This window comes from Lagopus leucura, unplaced genomic scaffold (genome assembly GCF_019238085.1).
Source record: "Lagopus leucura isolate 7727_CA_CO unplaced genomic scaffold, USGS_WTPT01 Super-Scaffold_100008, whole genome shotgun sequence".
In the NCBI taxonomy this organism is placed as follows: Eukaryota; Metazoa; Chordata; class Aves; order Galliformes; family Phasianidae; genus Lagopus; species Lagopus leucura.
The window spans coordinates 34,976,185-34,999,333 of record NW_024962265.1 but is presented as its reverse complement, the minus strand read 5'-3'; the positions used below and the strand labels follow the sequence as shown (position 1 = coordinate 34,999,333).

General features: G+C 39.9%; 1 protein-coding gene across 1 annotated transcript; it reads right to left on the bottom strand.

Annotated features, from left to right (window-relative positions):
• Nucleotides 1-11,099: 11,099 nt before the first annotated feature.
• Nucleotides 11,100-22,906, bottom strand: RAB21 (RAB21, member RAS oncogene family). Its single transcript, XM_042872549.1, has 7 exons — nucleotides 22,751-22,906; nucleotides 16,114-16,173; nucleotides 15,819-15,926; nucleotides 14,958-15,021; nucleotides 14,104-14,158; nucleotides 13,603-13,691; nucleotides 11,100-12,804 (listed from the first exon to the last, which is right to left on the bottom strand). The coding sequence occupies exons 1-7, from the start codon at nucleotides 22,895-22,897 to the stop codon at nucleotides 12,665-12,667; spliced, it is 663 nt and encodes a 220-aa protein (XP_042728483.1). The 5' UTR covers nucleotides 22,898-22,906; the 3' UTR covers nucleotides 11,100-12,664.
• Nucleotides 22,907-23,149: the final 243 nt, after the last annotated feature.

Sequence of the window (23,149 nt, the reverse complement as noted above, 5' to 3'; positions counted from 1 at the left end):
ATGTGACAGCACGACATCTGACGCGCAAGTACGTGTGAGGCAAAGGAATTCGCTGAATTTCTTCATAGGGAAGACGTTGCAGCCGCTGACGTTCATTGACGCTTGCTGAATGTTTTTGGAGAGCAAAAAGTGGATGTGAGCACGGAGAGGTGATGGGTGGCCCATTTCAGCAGTGGTGACAGCAGCAGTGGGTCACCTCTGCTGGTGCACGTTTTGAAAAGCGTAGCAGGCAGGCTTTTGTTCGTTGCTGGCGAAAAAGCATAGCTGGTGGTGGTGACCATGCTGAAAAACAGCATTTTGTTGCTGTTTTGTTTGCTGAGAACTTGCTCTGTCAAATAGTGCTACTGAACTCTTTGTGGTAGTTTCCATGGAAATAAATAACATGCATTACTTTTAGGGCAACCTATGTTTCTACAATAAAAGGAAAGGATGGCATCCAGAGTGACATGGACATGCTTGAAAAGTGGGCATATGTTAAACCTAATGAGGTTTAACGAGGCCAAGTGCAAGGTGTTACACCTGGCACAAGGCAATCCCAGATACCTGTAAAGGCAGGGGGAACTCAGTGAGAGCAGCCCTGTAGAGAAAGACTTGGTGTTCTGGTGAACAAAAAGCTGGACATGAATCAGCAGTGTGCTCCTGCAGCCTGGGAGGCCAACAGCACCATGGGCTGCAGCAAAAGAGGGGTGGCCAGCAGGGAGAGGGAAGCGATTGTCCATCTCTACCCTGCCCTTGTGAAACTTTATCTGGAGTATGGTGTGTAGGTCCCCAGTACGGTAAGGATGCAGAGTGTTGATGCAGGTCCAGAGGACCACAAAGGTGATCAAAGGGCTGGAGCACCTCTCCTGTGAAGAAAGGTTGAGGCAGATGGGCTTGTTTAGCTTGGAGGAGTCTTTGGGGAGATCCCATTGCAGCCTTCCAGTAGTTATAGGAAGTTTATAAGAAGGAGGGGGGCCGACTTTTTACATGGTCTGATTGTGAAATAACAAGGGATGTTGGCTTTAATAGATAGATTTAGCTTAGTCGTTAGGAAGAAATTTTTTATTCAGAGGTGCTGGAACAGGCTGCCCAGAGTATGAATGCTCCATCCTTGGAGGCGTCCAAGGCCAGGTTAGATGGGGCCTTGGGCACACTGATCTGGTGGTTAGCAACCCAGCCCATTTAGAACTTGATAAAAAGACAAAGCTATGTGCCATTATTCCCTACGAAAGGCAACAGCTAGGGCTTGGACTAGATTGGAAGAGGACAAAAGTTATAAGAAAGAAACAGTCTTCAAAAATCATTGTCCAGTAAATAGTTGATCATCTCTGAAGCTCAATGGAGCCTGAATGCCTATACCATCACAGTGTTCTGGTTACAAGTTCTGGAGCAAAACACATGAGAAGACAATGACCAAAAACCTTACCTTTAGAGCACTCCTGATCTTTGAATCCAGTGTTGTGCCCAGCCCTACTCAGTATGCATTTCAAAAGGAAAGATTAGAATGAAAAGAAACTTTTGCATTCTTCAAATAGGGACTGTATGCAGATGGGGCCAACATTTTGCCAATATACATGTAAACTGCAAAAGCAACATTTAAGTAATTCTGAAAATAAAGTTTTATAGGGAAATGTATGCCAGTAGGAGAATCCTAGAACCATGAAATGTTTGTCCTTATTTAATGACATCTTAAACCCTTGATTCTTGGGAATTCTCCAAGAAGCACCAGAATAGAGGGAAAAGGTAGCCTTCAGTGGCCATGAGACAAGTCTGAAATTAAAAGTTTTTACTTCTGTTCTGAAGCCGCAACAGGGAGCAGCACAGCACAACCTGAAGGAGCTGTCAAGTGAAGAATTAAAACCCATTTGCATTACTGCTGGACATCAGCTAATAATTGTACTTCCAGAGTTAATATCATTTTGTTGGAAAACATCACAGGAATATACCCTATCAGGGTGTGTGTGTAAAGTCTCTGGGTGAAGAACAATCATGCTGGTCACAGGACTAATCTTCAACTTTCTGTCTAAAGCATTACAATTTAATACATTCGTTGGCCTAAGAACTAATCTTTGGGAAATTTCCATTGCTCTTGAACTCAGCTTGGTACCCACTGAATTGCACCCCTAAGTTTAAAATTAATCTTCACTAAGTGGTAGTCCTCCCACAACCAGAGTTATTCTTGTTTCCTAGAGAAGTCTTCTCTTAAAAGTGACCCAAAGTTAAACTTGAGACACTTCCCAGAGTTTGCATTGAGACTTTATTTTCCTTTGATGGAGGTCACAGAATCACAGAATTGTAGGTGTTGGAAGGGACCTCTAGAGATCATCAATTCCAACCGCCCTGCGAAGCAGGCTCCCTATAGCTCTATTCTCTTTCCACCACACAATAGAAAGAGTTTTTACTGGAAGATTCTTTGATGAACAATCAGCAGTTCCTGCAGGACTCTTCCTGGAACTTCTACTGCAGCGCATTCGTAGAGTCCCAGTCACCAACTGCCATCAAGAAATCAGAAAGCTTTGGTCCCGTAGACTAATTTACTGTGAGATGCGTTACCACTGTCCAGCTAGTTTCCTAATTTACCAGGCATTTCACTTGGGCTCTTCTAAACTTGTTCTTTTGCAAACTACCATTGCATAACATGGAACATGTCCCTAGTCAAGATGAAGAGCAAAATGACTCTTTGCTACTGGGTTGCAGTGTCATAGGATCACTTAGAGGTGGAGGTCAGCAGGGACCATCTAAGCCCTCCTGCTCACAGCAGACTGCTCAGCACCTTGTCCAATTGAGTTCTGGGTTATCTCTAGTAATAGAGACAACCCAGCTTTCCTGATCAGTCTGTTCTAATGTTTGTCTTACCTTGCAGTGACAAAGATTTTTCTTGTGCTTAAATGCTTCTCGTATTTCAATTTGTGCCTGTTTCTTTTTGTCCTGAGAAGAGTCTGGCTCCATACTTTTTGCTCCCTCTCATGAGGTACTTTTAAACATTGGCAAGATCCCCTGTAACCTTCTTGAGACCTTCTTGAGCAGTCCCAGCTCTCAGCTTCTCGAGCTCTAGCTCGAGTCCCTTAATTGCCTTTGGCAACCCTCAATAGAGCTTGTTCCAGCATGTGCACGTCTCCCTTGTACTGGGCAGCCCAGCACTTCAGAAGTCTCTCACTAGTGCTGATAGGATCACCTATCCTGACCTGCTGGTGGCAGTCCTCCTAATGCAGTTCAGGAGGCCACTGGCCATCTTTGTAGTTTATAGTTAACGTCGTCTACCAGGACACTCAGCTCTTATCTGCAAAGCTGCTTTCCAGACAGTCGCTGTGCTATTTCAATTTACAAACCTGAGCCATACACGATACCAAGACACACGAGCTGATACAGTGTTAGGAGATTCCTCTCTGCAAGCCCATTAAGAACACGAGGCATTCTGCTGACCTGTGCTAGAGCCCAGCCCTTCATGCACCACACAGTTGGAAATCACATGAAGAGGGCATCATCACCTTGGTTGTCCATGCTTCTGTGGATTTCAACTAGCCATCTGCTCTAATAAGAAGCCACATAAAGGTAGTCAGTGAGCATGCAGCTGGAAAGTGTTCCTGGCTTTCCTGTGGGTTCTAGCTGTCACAGCTGCAATTGTAGCTATTATAGCCGTGCCAAGAGCTGCAGCAGTTGCTATTGTTGTTCACACAGCTATTTCAGCAGAGCTCCAGGCTCCGTTCCCATATTCAGAAGTGTCAGCTGCCCACACACTCAGCCACGCAAAAACCTGGCTTGCATAGGACAAGTACACATTCTGTCAAGTCCTTCCATCAAACAAGCCTAATTTGTACAAACAAAAACCTTACAATAGAAAGGAGAAAAATAATAGCGCCAAAAAAAAAAAAAGTCTTCCCCTGTGACCTCTTTTTCTGCTTATAAAAAAATGGATGTTTCAAGCCCTGCTTTGACAGATGTAACCCAGGCACATGGATGAAAGTTGTACCGTACCATTTCCTCTTGAGGCCAGAAGTGCTCATGCCTGGATCTAATTTATATAGCAACAATAAAATGTAGCCTTTGGGACAAGCTAGAATCTTCCAAACTCATTTTACTGCCTTTCTCTCAATGTTGAAACAAAGAGATAACCATCTTTCCCACCTGTTCCTCTAAGAAAACATACAGTGCCTAACCTGTACAAGTAGAATAAGCAGGTAGAGTGATGTCATATGCTTGACTTCCTTTTGCTGCCAGGTCAGACAAGAACAAAGGAATTAGGAAGACACACTGAAATTAAAAGGAGGGAAATCCCTTTCCCTGCTAACGTTTATTTGCATTTGGTTGTGAAGGCATGGAGATGTAAAACATGAAGGCAGTACACCAGATGAGCAGCTTTATTCAAGCAATTGTAGCATGTCATGTTTTGCCTGTACATAACCATAGCTGTGAACTTGTGTGAGAACCTGATTTTTTTTTTCATCTAGGCATATCAAATACAAACAGAATTCCAGAATATGATACAACCCAAAACATACAGGACTTAGAATAAGAAAACATTGCAGTTGTTATAACCGATGGCAAGCTTACAGTGATTTCGTTTGCTCTGTGGGACAAGAAAATTTACCTTTTAAATGTAAAACAAGCAGAACAGATACCAACATGAAATGCTCTGTATTTGCCATACAAGGAGAGATTTGTGATTGCATCAGTCTCCAGAGAGTAGCTGGAAACTATCCAAGAGTGATGACTAAACAGAAACTGATCTGTTGTTTGCTGGTTGGCACGAACAAGTATTGCCAAAGCTAGGAATCCAGAAGACAAAAACAAGTAGTAGTAACCCACTTCTAGGCATGTATTACAACACAATCAAAGAGCAACATCTCCCAGAAACAGAAGTAAACTAACCAAACAATAGTTTTAGAGTGAGAGCATTTCATCTTAACTGTTCAGAATGTGGTGCTAGGGATGGGCCTGTTATTAACACAACACTTCCTTCCTTTTCTAATTTGCCATTCTAACCCACTCTGGAGATCACTGTTTTCAACACAAGCTGAAATTCCCGAGTCCCAAAAATGCATGAGTGTCTCACAGTGCCCAGCACTGCAGCACTCACATACTAAAAGGACAGTCAGGGTTATTGCAATGCACCAGGCAAAATATCATCTAATGTCATTTTTAATTTCAACATTTCTGAGGTCTGTGGGCACATTTTACGATGAAGGATTGTTTTGTAGTTACTCTAAACAATGTCACAAAGCAGTGGCATGCATCCCTCATGAGAGCAGGCTGGCCATGAGAGGTGCACTGGCTCCTTGCTTTTTGAAGGGTTTACCACAGGACTCCCACTACAGGGCATTATGAGAAGCAGCCCATCCACTTGTCACTATTTAATATAGCCCCTTTAGTAAGGCGCTGACAGTGCATGGACAGAATAAATCAATGGGAGAACTACATTTACTCCTAGAAGCTCTTAAGATTTTACTTCTTTGATCAATAAGCATCTCAAGTAGAAAATACACCCTGACATAAAGATAGTAGGATGTAAGTATTGACTTACGAAAAGTGCAAATAAAGAAGTTAAGAACCACTAAGGCAGCAACTGTGCAAACCCTCCTTTCCTTTTGCTTGCTATTTTCATTCACAATATCCGTCCAGTTCAAATCCTTCTCATCAGCTGAACAGTAACTTTCACTAGAGAAGTGAGACCAAACATCCATTAGAGAGAGGGGACATCAGTATTATATGAACACAACACTGCTGGTAAACTCCCAGTCTTGAGCCTTGGTTCTACGTTCATAGAACTGGCAAGTGTGGTTCAACAGCAGCTGCTTCTCCCTTCTGAGTTCTTGCAGGCTGCCAGAGACAGGTCTGCAGAACCAAAGCTGCATTTTCATGGGTCCCCGCTCATTCTATGTTCTCCAGGGTGTATCATGGCATAATTTAAAGTAACCTTTCTGAACCTGATTTTGCACCTTCAAGTCATCTTTCAGCAGATCATGCTCAGATAGGTTCCAAAACTTGTAATATGAAGAAAAATATAACCTCAATCTTTACCAAGTCTTTTTAAAATCAGGCCATTCCTCACCCACTCCCAGTAATTTCAAGGGGTCCTTTATTTCAGATTGTTCAAGTTTCAAATTATGTAATTTATTATACGTAAGAATAATTTTCAGATATGACAGTAAGAAGGTTTTAGCTTTGTGGTTTTTCATATTTCCCAGCTGTCTCCTTATAACAGTTTTCAGTACACATTTGTCTTCTATTGATCCATTCCAGCTAATATGCATTTTGACTTTTCCTACTTGGCATGAGTGTTTTATCAATGCCTAAAAAGTTCTTATGTTCTTATTTGACTCTTGGTATTAATTTATCACATAACTATCTCCCTTTAAATGCACTCTGACAACTATTTGGGAACTTCAGCTGCAGCAGCGCATTGGGAAAATTAAGAATCAGAACTGGTACAGTATTTCTTAATATCTTTTCAAAGAAGTCTCGTAACTACAAATTCCAAATAAAGTATTTGTACAATACTTGACAATGTCATGTTACCTGATGTTAAAACTGCTGTGTCCTTTTCAGTGTTGGCTCCTGCCTTACTACAGTTTTCCTCGGGTTCAGAATAAGTAATTCTATTTGATCAAGCCAGGTAAACTCAATGAGCTTATCGGATGAGAAAAATCCAGTCAAACAATCAGTAAAATGCCTGTACAATGAAATAGTACTGACGGCACTCAAGTATTTTTAAGTGCTTTCCTCTTCTTTTTCCATTAAGAAACTGCCTAATCAGGCTTTTGTGTAGTTTCCTGTCTGAAAAGGAAAAAAACATTTTTCCTACACCTTGAATCCCAAGTCTGCTGATCTTTCAGAATGGAGCATGGTTAACTTGAAGGGTGTACAGTTCAGTTTAACAGTTTCAACTGCTCAAAGAAGATGTGAATTTAGATTTATGACAGTCCATCAGACATTCAGCAACAGATGAAAAAGTAGTTATGACTCTCTTCAATCCTCTCTACTTAGATTTCTTCTAAGTCAGTACCCTAGAGTCTGAATTCAGGTACCAGCTATAACAGGGACTGTGAGTTCAGTATCTGCCCCTTACTGGTTGGGAGGCAGGATACAAACAATGGCTACAGCAGACTGGGAAAGATCATTGCAATAGTAATATTCATCATTCTTTGTTGTGATACTTTCAGCAAGATTAGAATCAAAAACAAATGTCAATAAATGAAAAAAGTTCCTCCTAAGAAACTGTTCTCAAAAAACAAAAAACCCACATTCCTAAACTGGGAAGAATTGGGTATTACTGCTATGGAAGAGCTAGTAAAGCAAGCAAGCAAAGGATAAGATGTGTCTCTTTTCCTATACAGGGGGATCTCAGGCAAGGAAGGTTTCCTGTGGTATTTGTTTCTTAATGAGGAAAACTAGCCAACAGCAGGAAGAGACATAATTCCCTTACTGACCACTCCATAGCTGCATCAGGCCATGCTGCACACCTGGAGGCACACAGCAGAGGAAAGTAGAAGCTATTTTTCCTCATTTACCTTTCAGCATCCTTTTATTGATTAAATAATCAAACTTCCAAGCTGTCCAACATAGGAGAGTGCCCAGCTACTCCCTGCAGTCAGACATTTCAGGGCTGTAGAACAAGCCAATCAATGGACAGCTTTGGCCAACTTTAGTAAGCTAGGAAGTCTCACAAAAACTAATCAAAATACATCAGCTTGAAATAAATTTGTTGAAATAGTCTAAAAAATTGAGATTTTTAAACAGATTACAGTATCTTTTTTTCTAAGCCAAAAATATTTCCCACCTGTCTTTGTAGTAATGGTGACAGTTCCATTCTGTCTCTTAAAGCCAGCTCAGTAGAAGAAACATTCCAGATTCTCCAGGGTTCTCAGAATTGTCTCATTGGCTGATGTGAGCACTGAGAACACAGGAATTAAAGAATGTATCTCAAAGAAAAAGCCTAAATTCAGTACATGGCTACAACACTGAGAGGGAACAGGTTGATCCTAAACAAAGCAAAAATCTCCCCAAACAAAAGCAACACATTAAGTTAATAGGAAACTGGTTTGGGTATTGTCTCTGTTAAGCTTGTGCAACAACTGGTGCCAAAGATCTTAGTCTTTACTGTTAGTCCTTGATACAACAGTAATTGTCTTCATTGAATGATGCATTCTGACAAGTCAGGAAAGAAATCCCATCCTTTGATGTGAGGATTAACAAAACCATAACTGAATATCTCCTTTAAAAGGAGTATATTTTGGTCAAGATTTAAATAGGTTAGCACTATGCCTGAAAACCCATTCAAAATTAGTTGAACTCAGCTCTTTAACAAGGCAAAAACTGGTATTTCACAGAAGGAAAAAATCCACCTACAAAGTCAGTCACCTCAGAAGAGCTCTGGATTAAGTGATTAACATTGCTGGAAAGGCACTCTAGCAGCCCCACCAAGAACTGGTTAACTTAACACAGGCACCTTCAGTTTTTCATACTTCTCCTTTTCCCTCCACACACACACAAAAAAAAAAAAAAAAAGAAAGAAAAGAAAATGGAGGCTGCCTGCTCCACTTTCCTTGTTCCCCTACTTCACCATTCATCCCACTTATCTGCTTTCAGCTTCTGGAGATTTTCATTTATTTTCAAGCAGGCCTTCCACTCCTCTTACCTTCTGTAAACTGATACCAACATTTTCTGAGGCTCCAGCCACCTCCCTTGACTACTTAACACTTTGCAAGACTTCTCTTTCTTTCATTTTGCTTTGAATCTAGTGCAGAAATGGAATTTTGTAGGTTTCAAGAGCTTAAATTAAGTACTTAGAACAAATAAAAGTATCAGGATAGAAAGGCTCAGAGATTTCTGCTTACTACCACATCAAAAATATGCCTGTCCATAACATGTAAATATTATCAGAGAACCGTGTGTTAGGTCAAGGTAATACTCAGTTACTTACCTGTCTCGAGAGACTACTCAATGCAATTCATCATTAGACCTTGAAATTCTATGCAGGTCCACTGAAAGCCAGTAACCACTCCCAAGTCTTCAGAGCTAGTTACATTCAGTTCCAAGTTCTCAACATCAGAAATAATTGAATAGAGTTTCCTTGCCTACCTGGTCACAACTTCTGACCTATAGCTTGTAGTTCTTAACTGTAATCCAATAACATTGCATCCAAAAACAACTCTTGACAGAGATACATACGACTGCATTTATGTTTTTGGACTTAGGTTTCTTAGATATTTCAGCAAGTAATAAAATTTCATAAGTATCTCAAGTATTCATAGTAACAGCAACACTGTGAGCAGCTACTTAAAGCTGCTTTAGTAAAGCGTTTGTACTCACATACTACAATGAAAGTAGTCCCACATGCTATCCTTATCAAAATTTACACTGAGTAGGTGCGTTCAAGGTTGCAAACACTCTTTGCAACCAGACTTACACGCTAGTAGTCTGGTATTACCTATTCATTACTAGATGTACTTTGTCAACTTGCTCTCTTGAACCCTTCTCATATATGTATATACACAGACATACAAACTAGTCAATCTAGAGAAACTTCAAAGGCAAGATTTTTAAAAACTCAATACACAAGTATTAGTACTACATTACTCAAGTAACACTCGGCTCAAGTACAGAAAAATCAAGTGCTATTTGTGCTTTCTCACATATTTAAACCAAGCAAAGCCCAGATATTGTCTGTAAAAGTGATTTTTTTCCATAACAGTTGTACTTTGCCTGGCAAGAACGAACAGCTCAAGTCTCACATAAATCAGTCTCAATCAATCATTTGTTCACTCATCTAGGAAGCTAGCTTCCATAAATTCATGCTCAACTTGAACATTTACTCTCAAATTCTACCATCCCAGCCTTTTAGATGCACAGTCCAATCAAGTGTTTTCAAAGTTTAAGAAACAAGTATTCCAGATAACACCCTAGGTCAATAGGTAATATTAAGGAAACAGGCTTTCAGGTGACTGTTGTTTTACTATTCATACAATTAAACTGTTACTGCTAAGAAAAGTGCCTGACTGAAGGCCATCCTTTCCTTCCCTTCAAGGAAGTATCAATCTTAGTATAGGAGTGTCTATAAACAACTGCCATAACAATCTGTACTACAGTCTTTGTAACATTTTATAAAATTTGCCTGAGACATTAGGTTGTTAAATGTGTTGTAATACATGTGTCAGAAGTAGGATTTTTAAGAACTATACTCAGGTTCATGCTCACATTATCAGACATGATATCTTGCTACACAGACTTGATCTCCAACTCAAGTCCAGCCAAGCTGCAGCTTAAACAGCAAAGCTCCCAGTCAGGCTTTGTCACATTGTAATTTCATTGGCCTTACGAGCACTAACTTCTAAGAATTCCTTTTAAAGTTAATATTTTGTTAATAGCAGCCAAATGTTTTGTTTATTTTTAAGTACAAAAACCCAGCTTTCTTACCCTCTCCCAAGTTTTCAGTAGTTAATTGCTTTAGTTTTGCAAGTGAATTAAGACTTCACATCAACATGACTTTGTTAGTTTTGTATTTAACAGAAGTCACACAACATCCCTACTACAGAATACTTTTTTTTTTTTTTTTTTTTTTTGCATGCAGCTCAGTAACATGTCTGCAGACTGCTTCACTGTGGTCAAATTCATGCAGTGTTTACCCAAGTTCATGTTGCTGCAGCTATCCACAAAGCAGAGAATGCTCTGCTCTGATGGGAAGACACGCTCTGGAACAGCTAAGGAAGCAGATAGCTCTGGAGAACTTACCAAGCCTAATACTGATTCTTATCATGAACACAGGGGCTCAACTTCACTTCTCCTAATATTGTATCACCTACATGACTGACTTGTCTAGTGAATGTATTTTAAAAATTGCCTCCAAAAACTGACCTGTTTTTAATTTTTGGCAAGCCTCACTTAAGTTGGATGTAATATTGGAGTGTTTACTTAAGTGTTGCTATATTGACACAGTCATGAATTTTAGAATCAGAGCAAGGCTCTGTGCAGTCATGTAGTATTGTCTTCACCAGCGAGGAAAACACCCTTTTTTTTTTTTTTAACATAGTTGCATGCATGATGGGCAGAGCACACCAATGTTAACTTCAGAGAGAGTTTATAAACCAGTTTAAGCAGAAAGGAAATAAAAGCATCAGGACCAGTCTGTAGCAAAGCCATCTATTATTTCAGAGAAAATAGATACCAGATGAAGGCATTTCTTACATGTCAGACTGATTAGTAAGTACTACTCCTGTTGTGCACTGTAACACACACCATTCAGTGCATTTATATGCAATACTAATACTACCCTTCAGAAAAAGGAAGGCCAAGAAATACTCTATTTTGTCATAGACATCACCTTTACTGTTTTTCCAAGCAAGACAACTTAAGTAAAAAATCCAGAGCACAAAACACTTTGAAGTTTTAACTACCGCCATTTGTGATCTTTCTGTGATAGTAATTTATACACTATTTCTGAAATCCCTCCTCCCAGAACTTTAAGTGGGCTTCAAAAAGCATTACAAGTAAAAGAGCAAGTCAAGAGTAAGTTCAGTTTTGTCTAGTATTCCCAAATTTACAATTGTGTCTGGCAAGTTTCTTACCTTCTACATAATGACTCCAAGTCAGAAGCAGTTCTAATTAATGCCAATTCATTTTTCCCACACAAACCTTGAAACACAAGAAAAACTTATGCTCAATTTTTTTTTTTTTTTTAAATAATGCTGTCTTGGTGCATAAATGTATTAATGCAGATTAAGAGTTTCCCCATGCAACTGGTTTAGGTGGCTACCAGATAGACAAGGGCTAAATTTGCTCCAGTTTTCTAGTGATATTCTGAGAGGCAAAATAAATGCACACTCCAACTGTTTCAGCTGGAAGTCAAATGCCTCAACGTTTAACAGCAGGCTAAGGAAGCATTCCCTTCCTACTAATGGGGTACTCTAAATACTGCTGCTTGCCAGGAAAAAAAAAGCTTAAAAAAAAAAAAAATACCGTAGCTATGAGTTCACAACAAAAAAAAAAAAAAAAGCTGTTTTCAATTTTCAGGAAGGGGAAATAGAATCAACAGTTCAACGGTACACATGAAAAGCTTGCATCTTTTCACTGACTTATTCACTTCACAATCACTGACAAGACTGATGTACATATTTCTGCACCTGCACTTGTAAAAGCAGATAAAATATTTAATAGGTAATTTACAATGTATTTTACCAGCTTGGCATACAGGATGAACAGAATATATCAAAGTAGTTGACAGTTACAGGTTTGTGGAGGCCCTGCAAAAATATTACTTCATATATCTGCTAATTTAAAAAAAAAAAAAAAATCAATGTGCATTTTAGAAGTGATACAATTCAATCTAGCACAAAATACAAAGAGCTGCAAAAATGTATACCATTCCAACAACAACATATATAAGTTATTAAATAATGATCTGATTTAAAAGAATATAAATGAAGCCTTTAAGTAGGTCTTTTCTACATGCATATTATTCCTCATTAAAGAAAAATATGTAAAAAGGCCATTGGTAATTGCTTTGTTAACCACTGTAGAAAATGCCAATTCTCTGGTCACAGGCGCCACTAGTTTAGCACTTAAGGTCTCTGCAGTGTTAAATGTGATTATTTTTAAATACTGTTAACTCTATTACTCCATTGGTAAAGAACATGTGACTTGGAATATGGCAGTCTTCATATTGAGAGGGCAGTGATGCACAGTTTTGTCACTATCCAGAAGAACAGCACCCTCCGCTGCTCTGTACTTGTGGTTCATCATCAATGATCTGTACACCTCGCCTCGCTGTTCCTGACTGACTGGATCCATTGCCTCTTGCTCTTTCATCCACTTGAGCAGTTTCTATCATTCCTGCAAATATAGTTTATTAGATGAAATGTATTAGCATTCCATTCTATTATGACATAAGACCTTAAGATCTTAATCTATCTGAGTTACGTGCACAAAGTTCAGCAAGACCGATTCGCTCAACTATGCACAAGGAAACACTCTGGAATCTCAAGGTGTAGTCGAGAGAAAATCTTAAGTCTTTTTGCTAGAGCATAAAACAGAACTATACAGAATAATACAGAAATTCCTGTTGACTTAAATGCTCTGATGTTCTGGAGTTGTTGACCTTCAAAAGCTAGATTTACCCAATCATATTAGAAACATTTGGTCAACTAGAACCACACACACAACCATGGAGGTGAAGTCCTGCTATAAGAATGCTACAAACAGGATAGCTTCCTTGTGTGGTGTTTTATCCTGGATTCAGTATTCTTTATCATCTGCTTCATCTGTACAGTTTCAAGTTTATGAACTGTAATTGACATCATCTGACAATATATTTGAGATATGTTGAAACAGAGTATGAAGTAGACAGCAGTGAGAGCAATCACACTAAGCTTGATCTGAAGTTACTTAAAGCATTTTGAGTGAACAGAATGCTCAGGACTCCAACAGAGCAAGAAAGATGTTCTTGAAGTACAGCATGAGTTTCCATCCACACATCAAGTTCACATAGCTGATCCAATACAGAAGAGGACTGAAGTACACTCAGAAGAACAGTTCTTCTCAATTATTTAAACCAAGGGTTGTTTTTCTTTTTTAATAGGATTTGAAAACTCTGTGTCTAAGCTCCTCATGAACAAATTAGATAGTACCTACTTTTACAAAGGTCAAGAAACAGCTCTTCAATTCCTTTATTCTGCTTAGCTGATGTATGATAATGTTTTGCTCCAACAGATTCAGCATACCTGTAAGAATGCAGATGCAGAAGAGTAAGTTGCGTTGAAGAACTCAGTCTTTCTAAGCCACTTTACATGAAGTGGAAAGAGGAGAGCTTTCTATTCTTAACTCTTAATTCACGCATGCTGATTTAACAAAGGGAACTGTGGTTAAAATTCAGCCATTAAAAAAAATATTAGCTTAAGTTCATTTCTAGACATGACATGAGATAGAGATGTTGACTTCTGTCAGAAACGATGTAAAACTAAAGTTACACTTTGATCATTAAGAACACTCCAAAATTAAGATAGTAACAGAACACTCTGTAGAAGCCAGCCAGCCACAGCTAGTTATGCTTGCCAGTTGTTAGAAGCATCACAAATTTATTACTCCAACATAATTCTGCAATGACTGCTTCTATTAATAATTAGTGTGACTTACGTTTCTGCTTCTTGCACTGAAACATGTCTCTCTTTTTCCAAGTCTATTTTGTTACCTGTTGAGAACAAGTTAATATTTCACATCTTCATATTCCTAAGTTAACAAAAGTTACAATCACTGTACCTCATCTTTTTTTCCCCTCCTACAAGTTGCTTCAATAAAAACAGATTCTTACTCAAGTCTATTCAGACCACAACAACATCATTTAGAAGACCCCTTTCAGTCAAACATTTAGAAACCATGAGCTTCTGCAGCCTGATTAAGATAGCTGAGTACCTTGATTAGTTAAAAAAGAAAAGCAATGGCTTTTAGTAGGCAAAAATCTGTGCTGCAGAACATTGTTTTCATAGAATATCCACATACCTATCCTCCTGAAAGTGTTTAAATCAGATCTAATGATTAAATTTTAGTATTTACATGCATTTGTAAAAATTCATTGAAATATCCAAGTTTTAGTCTTATCCCCACACCTAAGCACTTAATTTTGAAAGCAGACAAATACTGAGTCTATGCCACTGCAAATAGGTCATAAAGGAAAAAACAAGGAGTCAAGGTACTTGCCAGAAGGATCTGACACATTTGATATATCTTTCTTCATTCAACTACGAATTTTGCAACTTGTCTTAACCATGCGCTTCAGCCATAGTGCATCACTAAGCTTTTCCCAAATTAACTCTCATTTCCTCCTATTGCAATCCCTTGAAACTTCTAGCTCCAAATGAGTTTTTAATTGCCAAATTCACTTAAGATTTATCCCTTCATATGCACAAGCTGTTACAGTAGTGTTTAGAAGATAATATCAAAAGAAACATTTCCAATTCAGTCACTAGAATCACATGTTAGAGAGTACTTACCTACTATACATAAACAGATTTCATTGCCCAGCATTTTTCTTAATTCCTTAACCCAGTTTTTTACCTGCATAAAGAACAGATATAAGTTTGATTTCTCATGACACCCTGCCAGTTTAGGCATTGTGGAAATGGCCCACATCCTTCTTTAACTGCTTAAGTCTAAGTTCAGAGCAACAGAGACTGACAAAACATTTCCTACTCCTCTAGAGGGAAGTCCTACTGTTCTTGCCACAAACTCATCAGGAGCAGACTCCTCAGGAAAGCATATCAGTTTTCAGCTGGGGCATCCTATGGAGCAACAGCGTGACACAAGATTGGACAAAAACTCACCTGTTTCAACCTGATCAACTAATACTTTAAAGTAGTTAATGATCAAATTTCAGGTTAAATGAAGACTAGGAAGTTCAAATATCTATTATCATCAAGAATGCAACGTTCTTGCTGCTGTGTATTGTGATTTCGAGTGTTCATAATCTGAAGCTTAGCATCACTTAATATATTTGAGCAATTTGATTTATGCAGTAGAGTACAGTACATTATCACAAAAGTACTTCTATTTCATAGTCATAGTCTGTCACACATTAATTCTCTGGTGTTCTTTGAATAACTCCACTAGATCTTTATTAAGAGTGGGCTTCAAAAAAAATAAATAAATAAAGGTGCACACTTAAATTACATGACCTGATTCTACAGACGTAATATTATCTGCAAATGACATGATCAGGTATTAATCCTATTATTCAGGCAAATTAAGCATAGGTGCTATCCCTAAAACAGAAGATTCCCCATGAGCGCACTCATATCATAGATTCCCTTCCAATCAGGACAGACTTTGCACAGAGGTAAAAATCTGTTTGGTACCTTCTGAAAAGAGTCCTCGTCTGTTATATCATACACTAGAATAGCACCATTAGAGTCTCTGTAGTAGATCGGCCCCAGTGCATGAAATCTTTCTTGTCCAGCTGTATCCTGCATTTAAAAAAAACCACTTTAGTATGTAACACTGTAACTTTGAGAGATCCCAATGACTTCTAACTCCTACTTTATTATGAAGTGCCTAACATTTGAGTTCAATCAAACAGATTATTTTCCTGAAAAATAACTTATCTAGGGAGGGAGAGCATAGTGGGGAGGACAGTTAGGAAAGCAAACATACCCATATTGCAAGGTTTACTCTTTTCCCACCAATATTCAGCTTCTTTGTAAGAAAGGATGCCTGGAAAGAAAAACAGAGTTAAGTTTTCACACAAACATGTCTGTCTGACTTCAGGTTTATTTACTAATGAAAATATCTGAATCAACAGAAGACAGATTTCTGAATCTAAATACTCCCTGAGCCAGAAGGCTGGGTCAATACTAAGCTGGTTAGTCATTTCAATACAGTTTGCCAGAAGTCTGTTCTAAATAAATTTGCCTTAAGCAAGTTGTTTCCTACATCTTTTGCTGTTGCTTTGAATGATTTAGGAGAGATAAGAAGGTTGAGTTCTGAATAAGGATAAGCCTAAGATGAACTTGAAACACTTCACAAGAGTAAGCAAAGCTACTGGGATTTTAAGGCTGCAGGCATTAGCACAACAGTTTAATACTAGTGAAACAGTAAAAATAATTCAAGTTTAGAGCTAGAATTCTCAAAACATTAGTATTTTGCAAGAAGTTCCTTCATCTGCATTTTTTTCCCCTGCTGAAATGAGCTCACAGCTCTCTTCATTTTATTCCTTCCCTCAATACTCATTCAGATACCATTCCTGAAAGCCTCGTGTTAATGTTTCTCAAGTAATAACAGAACCAGAGGAAGGAGGAGAAGCAGTACACACACAAAAAGAAAGCCAGTGGTAGGGTGAAAAGTTTCAGAAGCAGCACACATGTTGCTCTACATATTCTACTACACTGTCTTCTGAAAACATTTGACATGACTAGTGCATACTGCAAGTTTAGCCTGATTTCTGTAACTCAGGAAGATGTCTGCTCTCAGAGCCTGCATGATGCAATTTTCAAATGTTATCCTTCTGCTACCCATTAGATAATTCACCAGCCAAAAAGTATTAAAAATTGATATTAGTTCAATAGATAGAACAGGCTTTAAAGCAGTCAATGCATTAAGAACCTGTAGCTCCATCCTGAAGATCAACAGCAACAGGTTAATAACAGACAATTCAATTGCCAAGATTAACTTCAGTTTGTTTCCCAAGTTTACCCGGTTCCCATTCAGTTTCACCTCAGCATACGTTTGGATATCAAGTACTGAGTGAATAAACACTCATCTTAGATCATTTTAGGCTGGCCTGTAGCTTCTCAGCACAATCCCTCTGTGTAAGAGCTCTAATCAGGCACTGAGCTGACTAAAAATCATGTGTATGTAGAAAGGGAAAACATCATCGGCCAGGTCAGCTGCATGAACCAGTTTGCTGCTTAATTTACACCAGCATAAACTGCTGTTAAAAGTATCTTCCTCGAGTCCTTCCTGTGTTAAACTAATCTAGCATCAACTCTGGCACGTGTATGACTGAAGATGAGTCAGTAATTTCCCTCTGCGTTTTAAAAGAAGCCATACCCTCCCTGCAAAGTTCCCACAAAGTCTGGGAAAAAAGTGGAGCAGATCCAGAAAGACAGAACACAGGAAAGAAAAACACCCTGAGACTTTCCAAGCGCAGGCAGAAAGGAACTAATCTTGACCATCGTGTTGAACACACCTAGGGTTTAAAACCCCTTCAGTCTACAGAATGGTGGTGGAAATCAACTTCAGGAAGAGTTCCAGAGAGCAAGTTTGAAGTATTTAAAACACTGGTCTACTTGTAACAAAGAGCTTGACAGCAGAGCTGCAAGTCTTAAACATCAGGGCAAGTTGTGCAGAAGTTCTTTTGCAGCTTTCACTCATCTGTTCCTAAGGATCATAAAATCAGTGTCTAGTCTCATAATTTGTTCCACAGCATCAGTTTAAAAGTTGTAAGCTCAGACATTTTAATAGACCAACACCTGGATCATATTAAGAAAAGTTATGAGCTAGCCATACTGAATCGAGCTTACCTGCCAACATTTTATTGATCCACTGCACTAAAACATTTGATATTCTACTGTACATCTCAGAGGAAAAGCTGTTCAGAGCACTGTTTGCTTTGATCACTGTAATAAAGCTCAACTCTGCCCAGTTGATGCAAGACTGGCAAAAAAAAAAAAAAAAAACACTCTAGAACCACATTTATGGACCTCTGGAAAAAAAAAAATCTTCACTGAAAAAGGATTTGCATTAAAAACCACAAAAAAAAAAAACCAACAATATTCATGAGGTTAAGTCATCATGGCTTTGAACATTGACCCAGTAAGGATAGCTGTGCTGTTTAGTTGCCTGACATATCAAATAGGTTTGATATTAAAATAGGTTTTCATCTCACAGATAAGGCATTGTGGTTTCTTTTTCCTGTTTTGTTTTATAGTAACACATCCCACAGGTCACCATAGTTTTGGATTAAACATTATCTTTTAGCACTGAAAATAGAGCATTTCCTTTTCTATAGATCCAAACATTAGAAGGCCAATACTCCCAGACAAGTCTTTTAGTGTTTCCTGCAAGAAGTGACATGAGTCAGCAGCAAGGGCATTTAGGATTGACTACTGTATTTGCACTCCACATCAAAACTTGATGAATTTGTACTGTTTTAGGTTACAGTCCAATCAAATCCTAGATTCCTAAGCAAAGTGATGATAGTCTATATCAGATATCCTGATTAAAATGAAGTTTATATATAAACTTGCTTGTTAACAAGGCTGATAGTCATAGCTAATAATGAGCCGAATGCTGTGAGAAACAGTCAATACTATATTACACTTTAAATGCCTCATTCCTCCAATATATTTATATACTTGAAGAATACTGTTTGCAGGTCCTATTCTTAAATTAAAAGCTATAGGTAAGTCTGGCATAATTAGCATCAGTTAAGTGTATTTTAAAAGCTACAGAGCCATACACTCCAAAGACAAAACAGCTAATATTTGACATTCTATAGTTATACCCACACCAGTTTCCATTGGTCTCATGGAAGAGCAAGGTTATTGCTCTCCATCCATTCTGAAATTAGAGATCAAAAAGCTAAAGATCAAAGGAGCAGCAGGACTTAACTTTTTAGAAATTTGGGGAGTCCAATAAGTAAAGAGAATCTTCACTACTGACTGCGAGTTCTCCTGTCCAACCGAGCTCTGAGGTGAGGGAAAGCATCAGCTACCAAGAGTGCGGAAGCCTTTGGAAGCAATGCCATGCAGACAGCATTATATGACTGCACATTGAAGAGGATCAACATGTGTTCTCATCCCCTGAGAATTTACCCGACTGAGTAATAGGGAGTTAAGTGTCAGTCATGACTTAATTTATAATCAGCGACTCCTTTCCACATTCTTTTCATTATTATGGCAATTCATTTTAGCTCTGACTTCCAAAAAACAAGTGTATGGAACTATAGTTTACTCCAAGATAAGTAATCTCAGGCAGCTCTTTAAAGTAAACTAACCTTGGTGTTTTGACTCAAGTGCCTTATGCCTAGTGTGAAGAACGCTCATATGCTTAGAAGGAAAGAATAATGCAATTATGAGCACTAAAATATCAGTCTCTTTATGCGCTCCTAGAAAAACTTTGTTCTTTTAATTCTGTTTTAAGAGCTCAGTTCCACATGTGCGTGATGCCATGCTGGGAGCTGACAAAGGGACCTGACAAGAACACAAGGAAGACTCAGCTGGAAAAGATACACTTGAAAGTCTCTAGAATATAGCAGGTTTACATCATCTACCCCTTAACTGCTTTATACCAAGCATACAAACACTACCTGCAGCCCTGGACTTCCTTGTACTGCTTTTTCTAAGCTGTCTTATACATGCAAGACAACTTTTCCTGGTTACATGAGTCCGAAGCACTGAGGATCAGTACATACCACTAGCACCATCGTGTCAGTGGCTTAGTACACCAAAGCTGTATTTATCCTGAGTAATTAACAGACAGTACCCACCCACATTTTAAAAAAAGATAAAGGTTTTATTACCAGAATATTACCAGCATATTTCACTTGGTTTCATCTTACAGCTTAGAATCCTTTTAAGAAAATACTGACCTCCATATTTTGATCAATGGGAACCAATTCCAACCAGTTCTAACAGAAGGTTATGGTTTGTCATCATTGTCAAGAAAGAAAAGCCGCAAAAAAAACAAGGCTACCTTTCCTACATTTTCCTTCAGCAGATCAAAGGCTGCCTTAATTTCAATCTGCATATCACTGGTATCTGATGTAAATGACTCCAAGCTAACAGAACTCCAGTAACATGCCCTGCAGCCTCCTAATCTTGATAGAAGCAAGTCCCAGTTTACTATTCCCTTCTAACCAGCAGATGGAAAAAGAGCAGGAGGAGAGAGAGAGAGAGAGAGAGAGCTCCCTCCCTTTCAATAAAGCATTCTGTTACCTACAAATAGGTGACTTTCCCCACTGCTAGTACATCACCCACCTTCACAACAGGATACTGGAAAGTACAGACTTGCACAGTGCTAGAAGACTCACGCTGACCAACCGAAGGTCTTCCTGTGCTCTCTCAAATCACTGAGGCCCCACTGCAGGAAGCCCCAGCCAACTGGGGGCAACCCAACCTACAGTACTTCAGAAAGTTGTAGTCTCACCATGTTTTTGCTGCAAAAAGGTTGGCATGAAGTACAACAGCACCTCTACCTCAGCACTCCCTGCTAAATCAGATTACAGTGGATTGCGAGGCCCTCTTCCCACTGACCAGTAATTTGTTTCTATATGGCTCATCACTGTGGCTCCTTTGCCGAATAGGAATCCAATATTTATCTAATTTTGGCTTAGTTGGAACAGAAACCTATTTGCTTCAATACTTTGAACTGATGCCACAAAGCAAAGTCACTTTATCAAATTAAGCCCTTAAAAAATTCTTACAAAAATGTCACTGTTTTGTTAGCCTCTCTTTTTTTTTTTTTTTTTAAATGAATGTTTTCATTAGGTTTGGTAACTCCTCCCACTGCCATTCTTCTACAACTGCAAGATGTAGAAAAACAAGAATGATGATTCACAAGCGCACAGCACATACAGTAAGATTCAACAACTGACACTGCATTTATCAATAAGACACACAGAACTAAGGAGGTTCAGAACAAAAGTAAGCAGGGTGAGTTAAGATACACTGCAACTAGTTAAAATATACAGAGAGCAACTAGAAACCTAATCACAGCAGAGGGACAGAACTTCAATATCACATGTGAGCATGTGCTCCCCTTCCTTTACAAGGAACTTCCATTCCCCACAGGCAGCCTCAAGCAAAAGCTCTGGGCTGTAGCATCTAGACAGACATTTTACTGTCAGTGTTTTGGGGCCATTTATATTTCCATTTTATGATGCCTGTGACCCAGCTCACTTTTGGTTTCTAATTTTAGGCTTTCCGCTGCAGATTTTAAGAGACAACAAAACCAGAGCTATATCACATGACAGGCTATTCTTTTTACACAGGATATCAGAATTCAGCTATACACAATCACTGCAGCACACTTCTGAACACGTTTGCTCAACACTACACTTCTGGTGGTACAGCAACAGAAGTTACAACTGCAGCTCTGACATCTACCAACTGCTGATTGCTTCTGTAGTGTGCCTCCGTAGCAATCAGATCTACCATTAGCTCGCCATGCATCACACTCAGTAGACCTACTAATAGCTACATCTAACAGCCCATGTATGAGCACAGGCAAATGAACTGCAAAATATTTTCAGTTATCTAAAATAAATACGGAGCAACAGTACCTGTCAATGAAATATTAAGCATACTGTTTCCAATGCGCCTCTAACACGTCCTTTCTTTATGAAGTTTCAGGATTACACACTCCAAGATATCCAGCCTGCTAGAATCTCCCCCAAGATGTGCATGAATAGCATACAGCTACCCCGAGGCACCACCATTTATCCTGTATTTCACAGGACTTCAAAAGCGGTTCAGAACCCACTTGGTGGCAAGGTTTGTTTCTTTATTTACAAGAAAACATAGCGAGCACAGCATACACTGCAGTGCTAAAATCACATACATGCCCATGATGGGTAGAAAAGATGCCACACAGCTGCAAATGAAGAGGCTAAGCATGCAGAGAGGGCTCAACAGACACGTGCCGATTGTACAATCCACAACATGAAACTCAAAACACATTTTCCAAGGCCACATAGAACACATGTGCATTTTGCTGTGTGGGATGCAGACTGCTCAGCACTGGCAGGCAGCGACAAGCACTGCTTTCCAGTGGGCACCCATCACGCTTTCACCAGTGTGATTTTGCTGTTCAGATGTTTGCAAGTTCGGCAATAACTCGGGCTAAAATTCAGGGAGATTACATGAGGGCCTCGTGAATCTTGTCAGTTATTAAATCATAAGCCTTAATCTCACTTATGATGAGACCCGCTTGTCTGCTGGCACTGAGGTAACTCAGGCACCGCGTCTGCCAAGCAGAGGAAGGCTGTCATTACCAGAAACGCAGCACACACGTAGCACTCAGTCACCAGCCTACCGCCGACGATCACAACAACAGCCACGCTACTTTAAAGCCGCGCTTCCGCATCCCAAGACTCGAAGGAACATATGCACTAACACGCTTAGGCGAGAGCCACCAGACGGAAAGCGAGACCCCGAAGCACCGCCTTCCGCTACGGCCGAAGAGAAGAAGCTCAACAGCAGCCCCCAGCATCTCCCCTCAGGGGAGGGACAGCCGCGCCGCCTTCCCCCCCTCCCCCCCAGCCCCGCGCTGCCTCCCGCCCGGCCCGCACCTGCAGCGTGGTGATGTGCTTGTCGTTGAACTTGTTCTCGCAGTAGCGCAGCACCAGGGAGGTTTTCCCCACGCAGCCCTCCCCGAGAAGCACCACCTTGAAGGAGAAGCTGCGACCACCGGCCGCCGCGCCGGTCCCCGCCGCCATCCGCGTCCCGCCGCCCGCCGGGGCCGTCTCACATCCACCGCCCCGCTCTGCGGCCGCGGGGCGCCGCCGCCCGCAGGGAGGAGGAGCGCAAGGAACAGGCGGGAGGAGGCGCCGCGGGGACGACAGACAGACACAACCACAAACACCTTCCCGCAGCAAGCGGCCCCGCTGCCTCTAATGGCGTCTTCTTCCTCCTACGTCACGCACCGCCCGGTCACGCGCCGCGTCGCCGCCAATGGGAGGGGCGGGAGC

What these genes read in the sequence shown, in the direction of transcription:
- RAB21 (XM_042872549.1), bottom strand. Translation starts at nt 22,897, where the DNA reads ATGGCGGCGGGGACCGGCGCGGCGGCCGGTGGTCGCAGCTTCTCCTTC. An exon ending in AGCACATCACCACGCTGCAG is followed by an intron (nt 16,174 to 22,750) that starts GTGCGGGCCGGG and finishes TTTTCTTTCCAG; the next exon opens with GCATCCTTTCTTACAAAGAA. An exon ending in GAGTAAACCTTGCAATATGG is followed by an intron (nt 15,927 to 16,113) that starts GTATGTTTGCTT and finishes TTTTAAATGCAG; the next exon opens with GATACAGCTGGACAAGAAAG.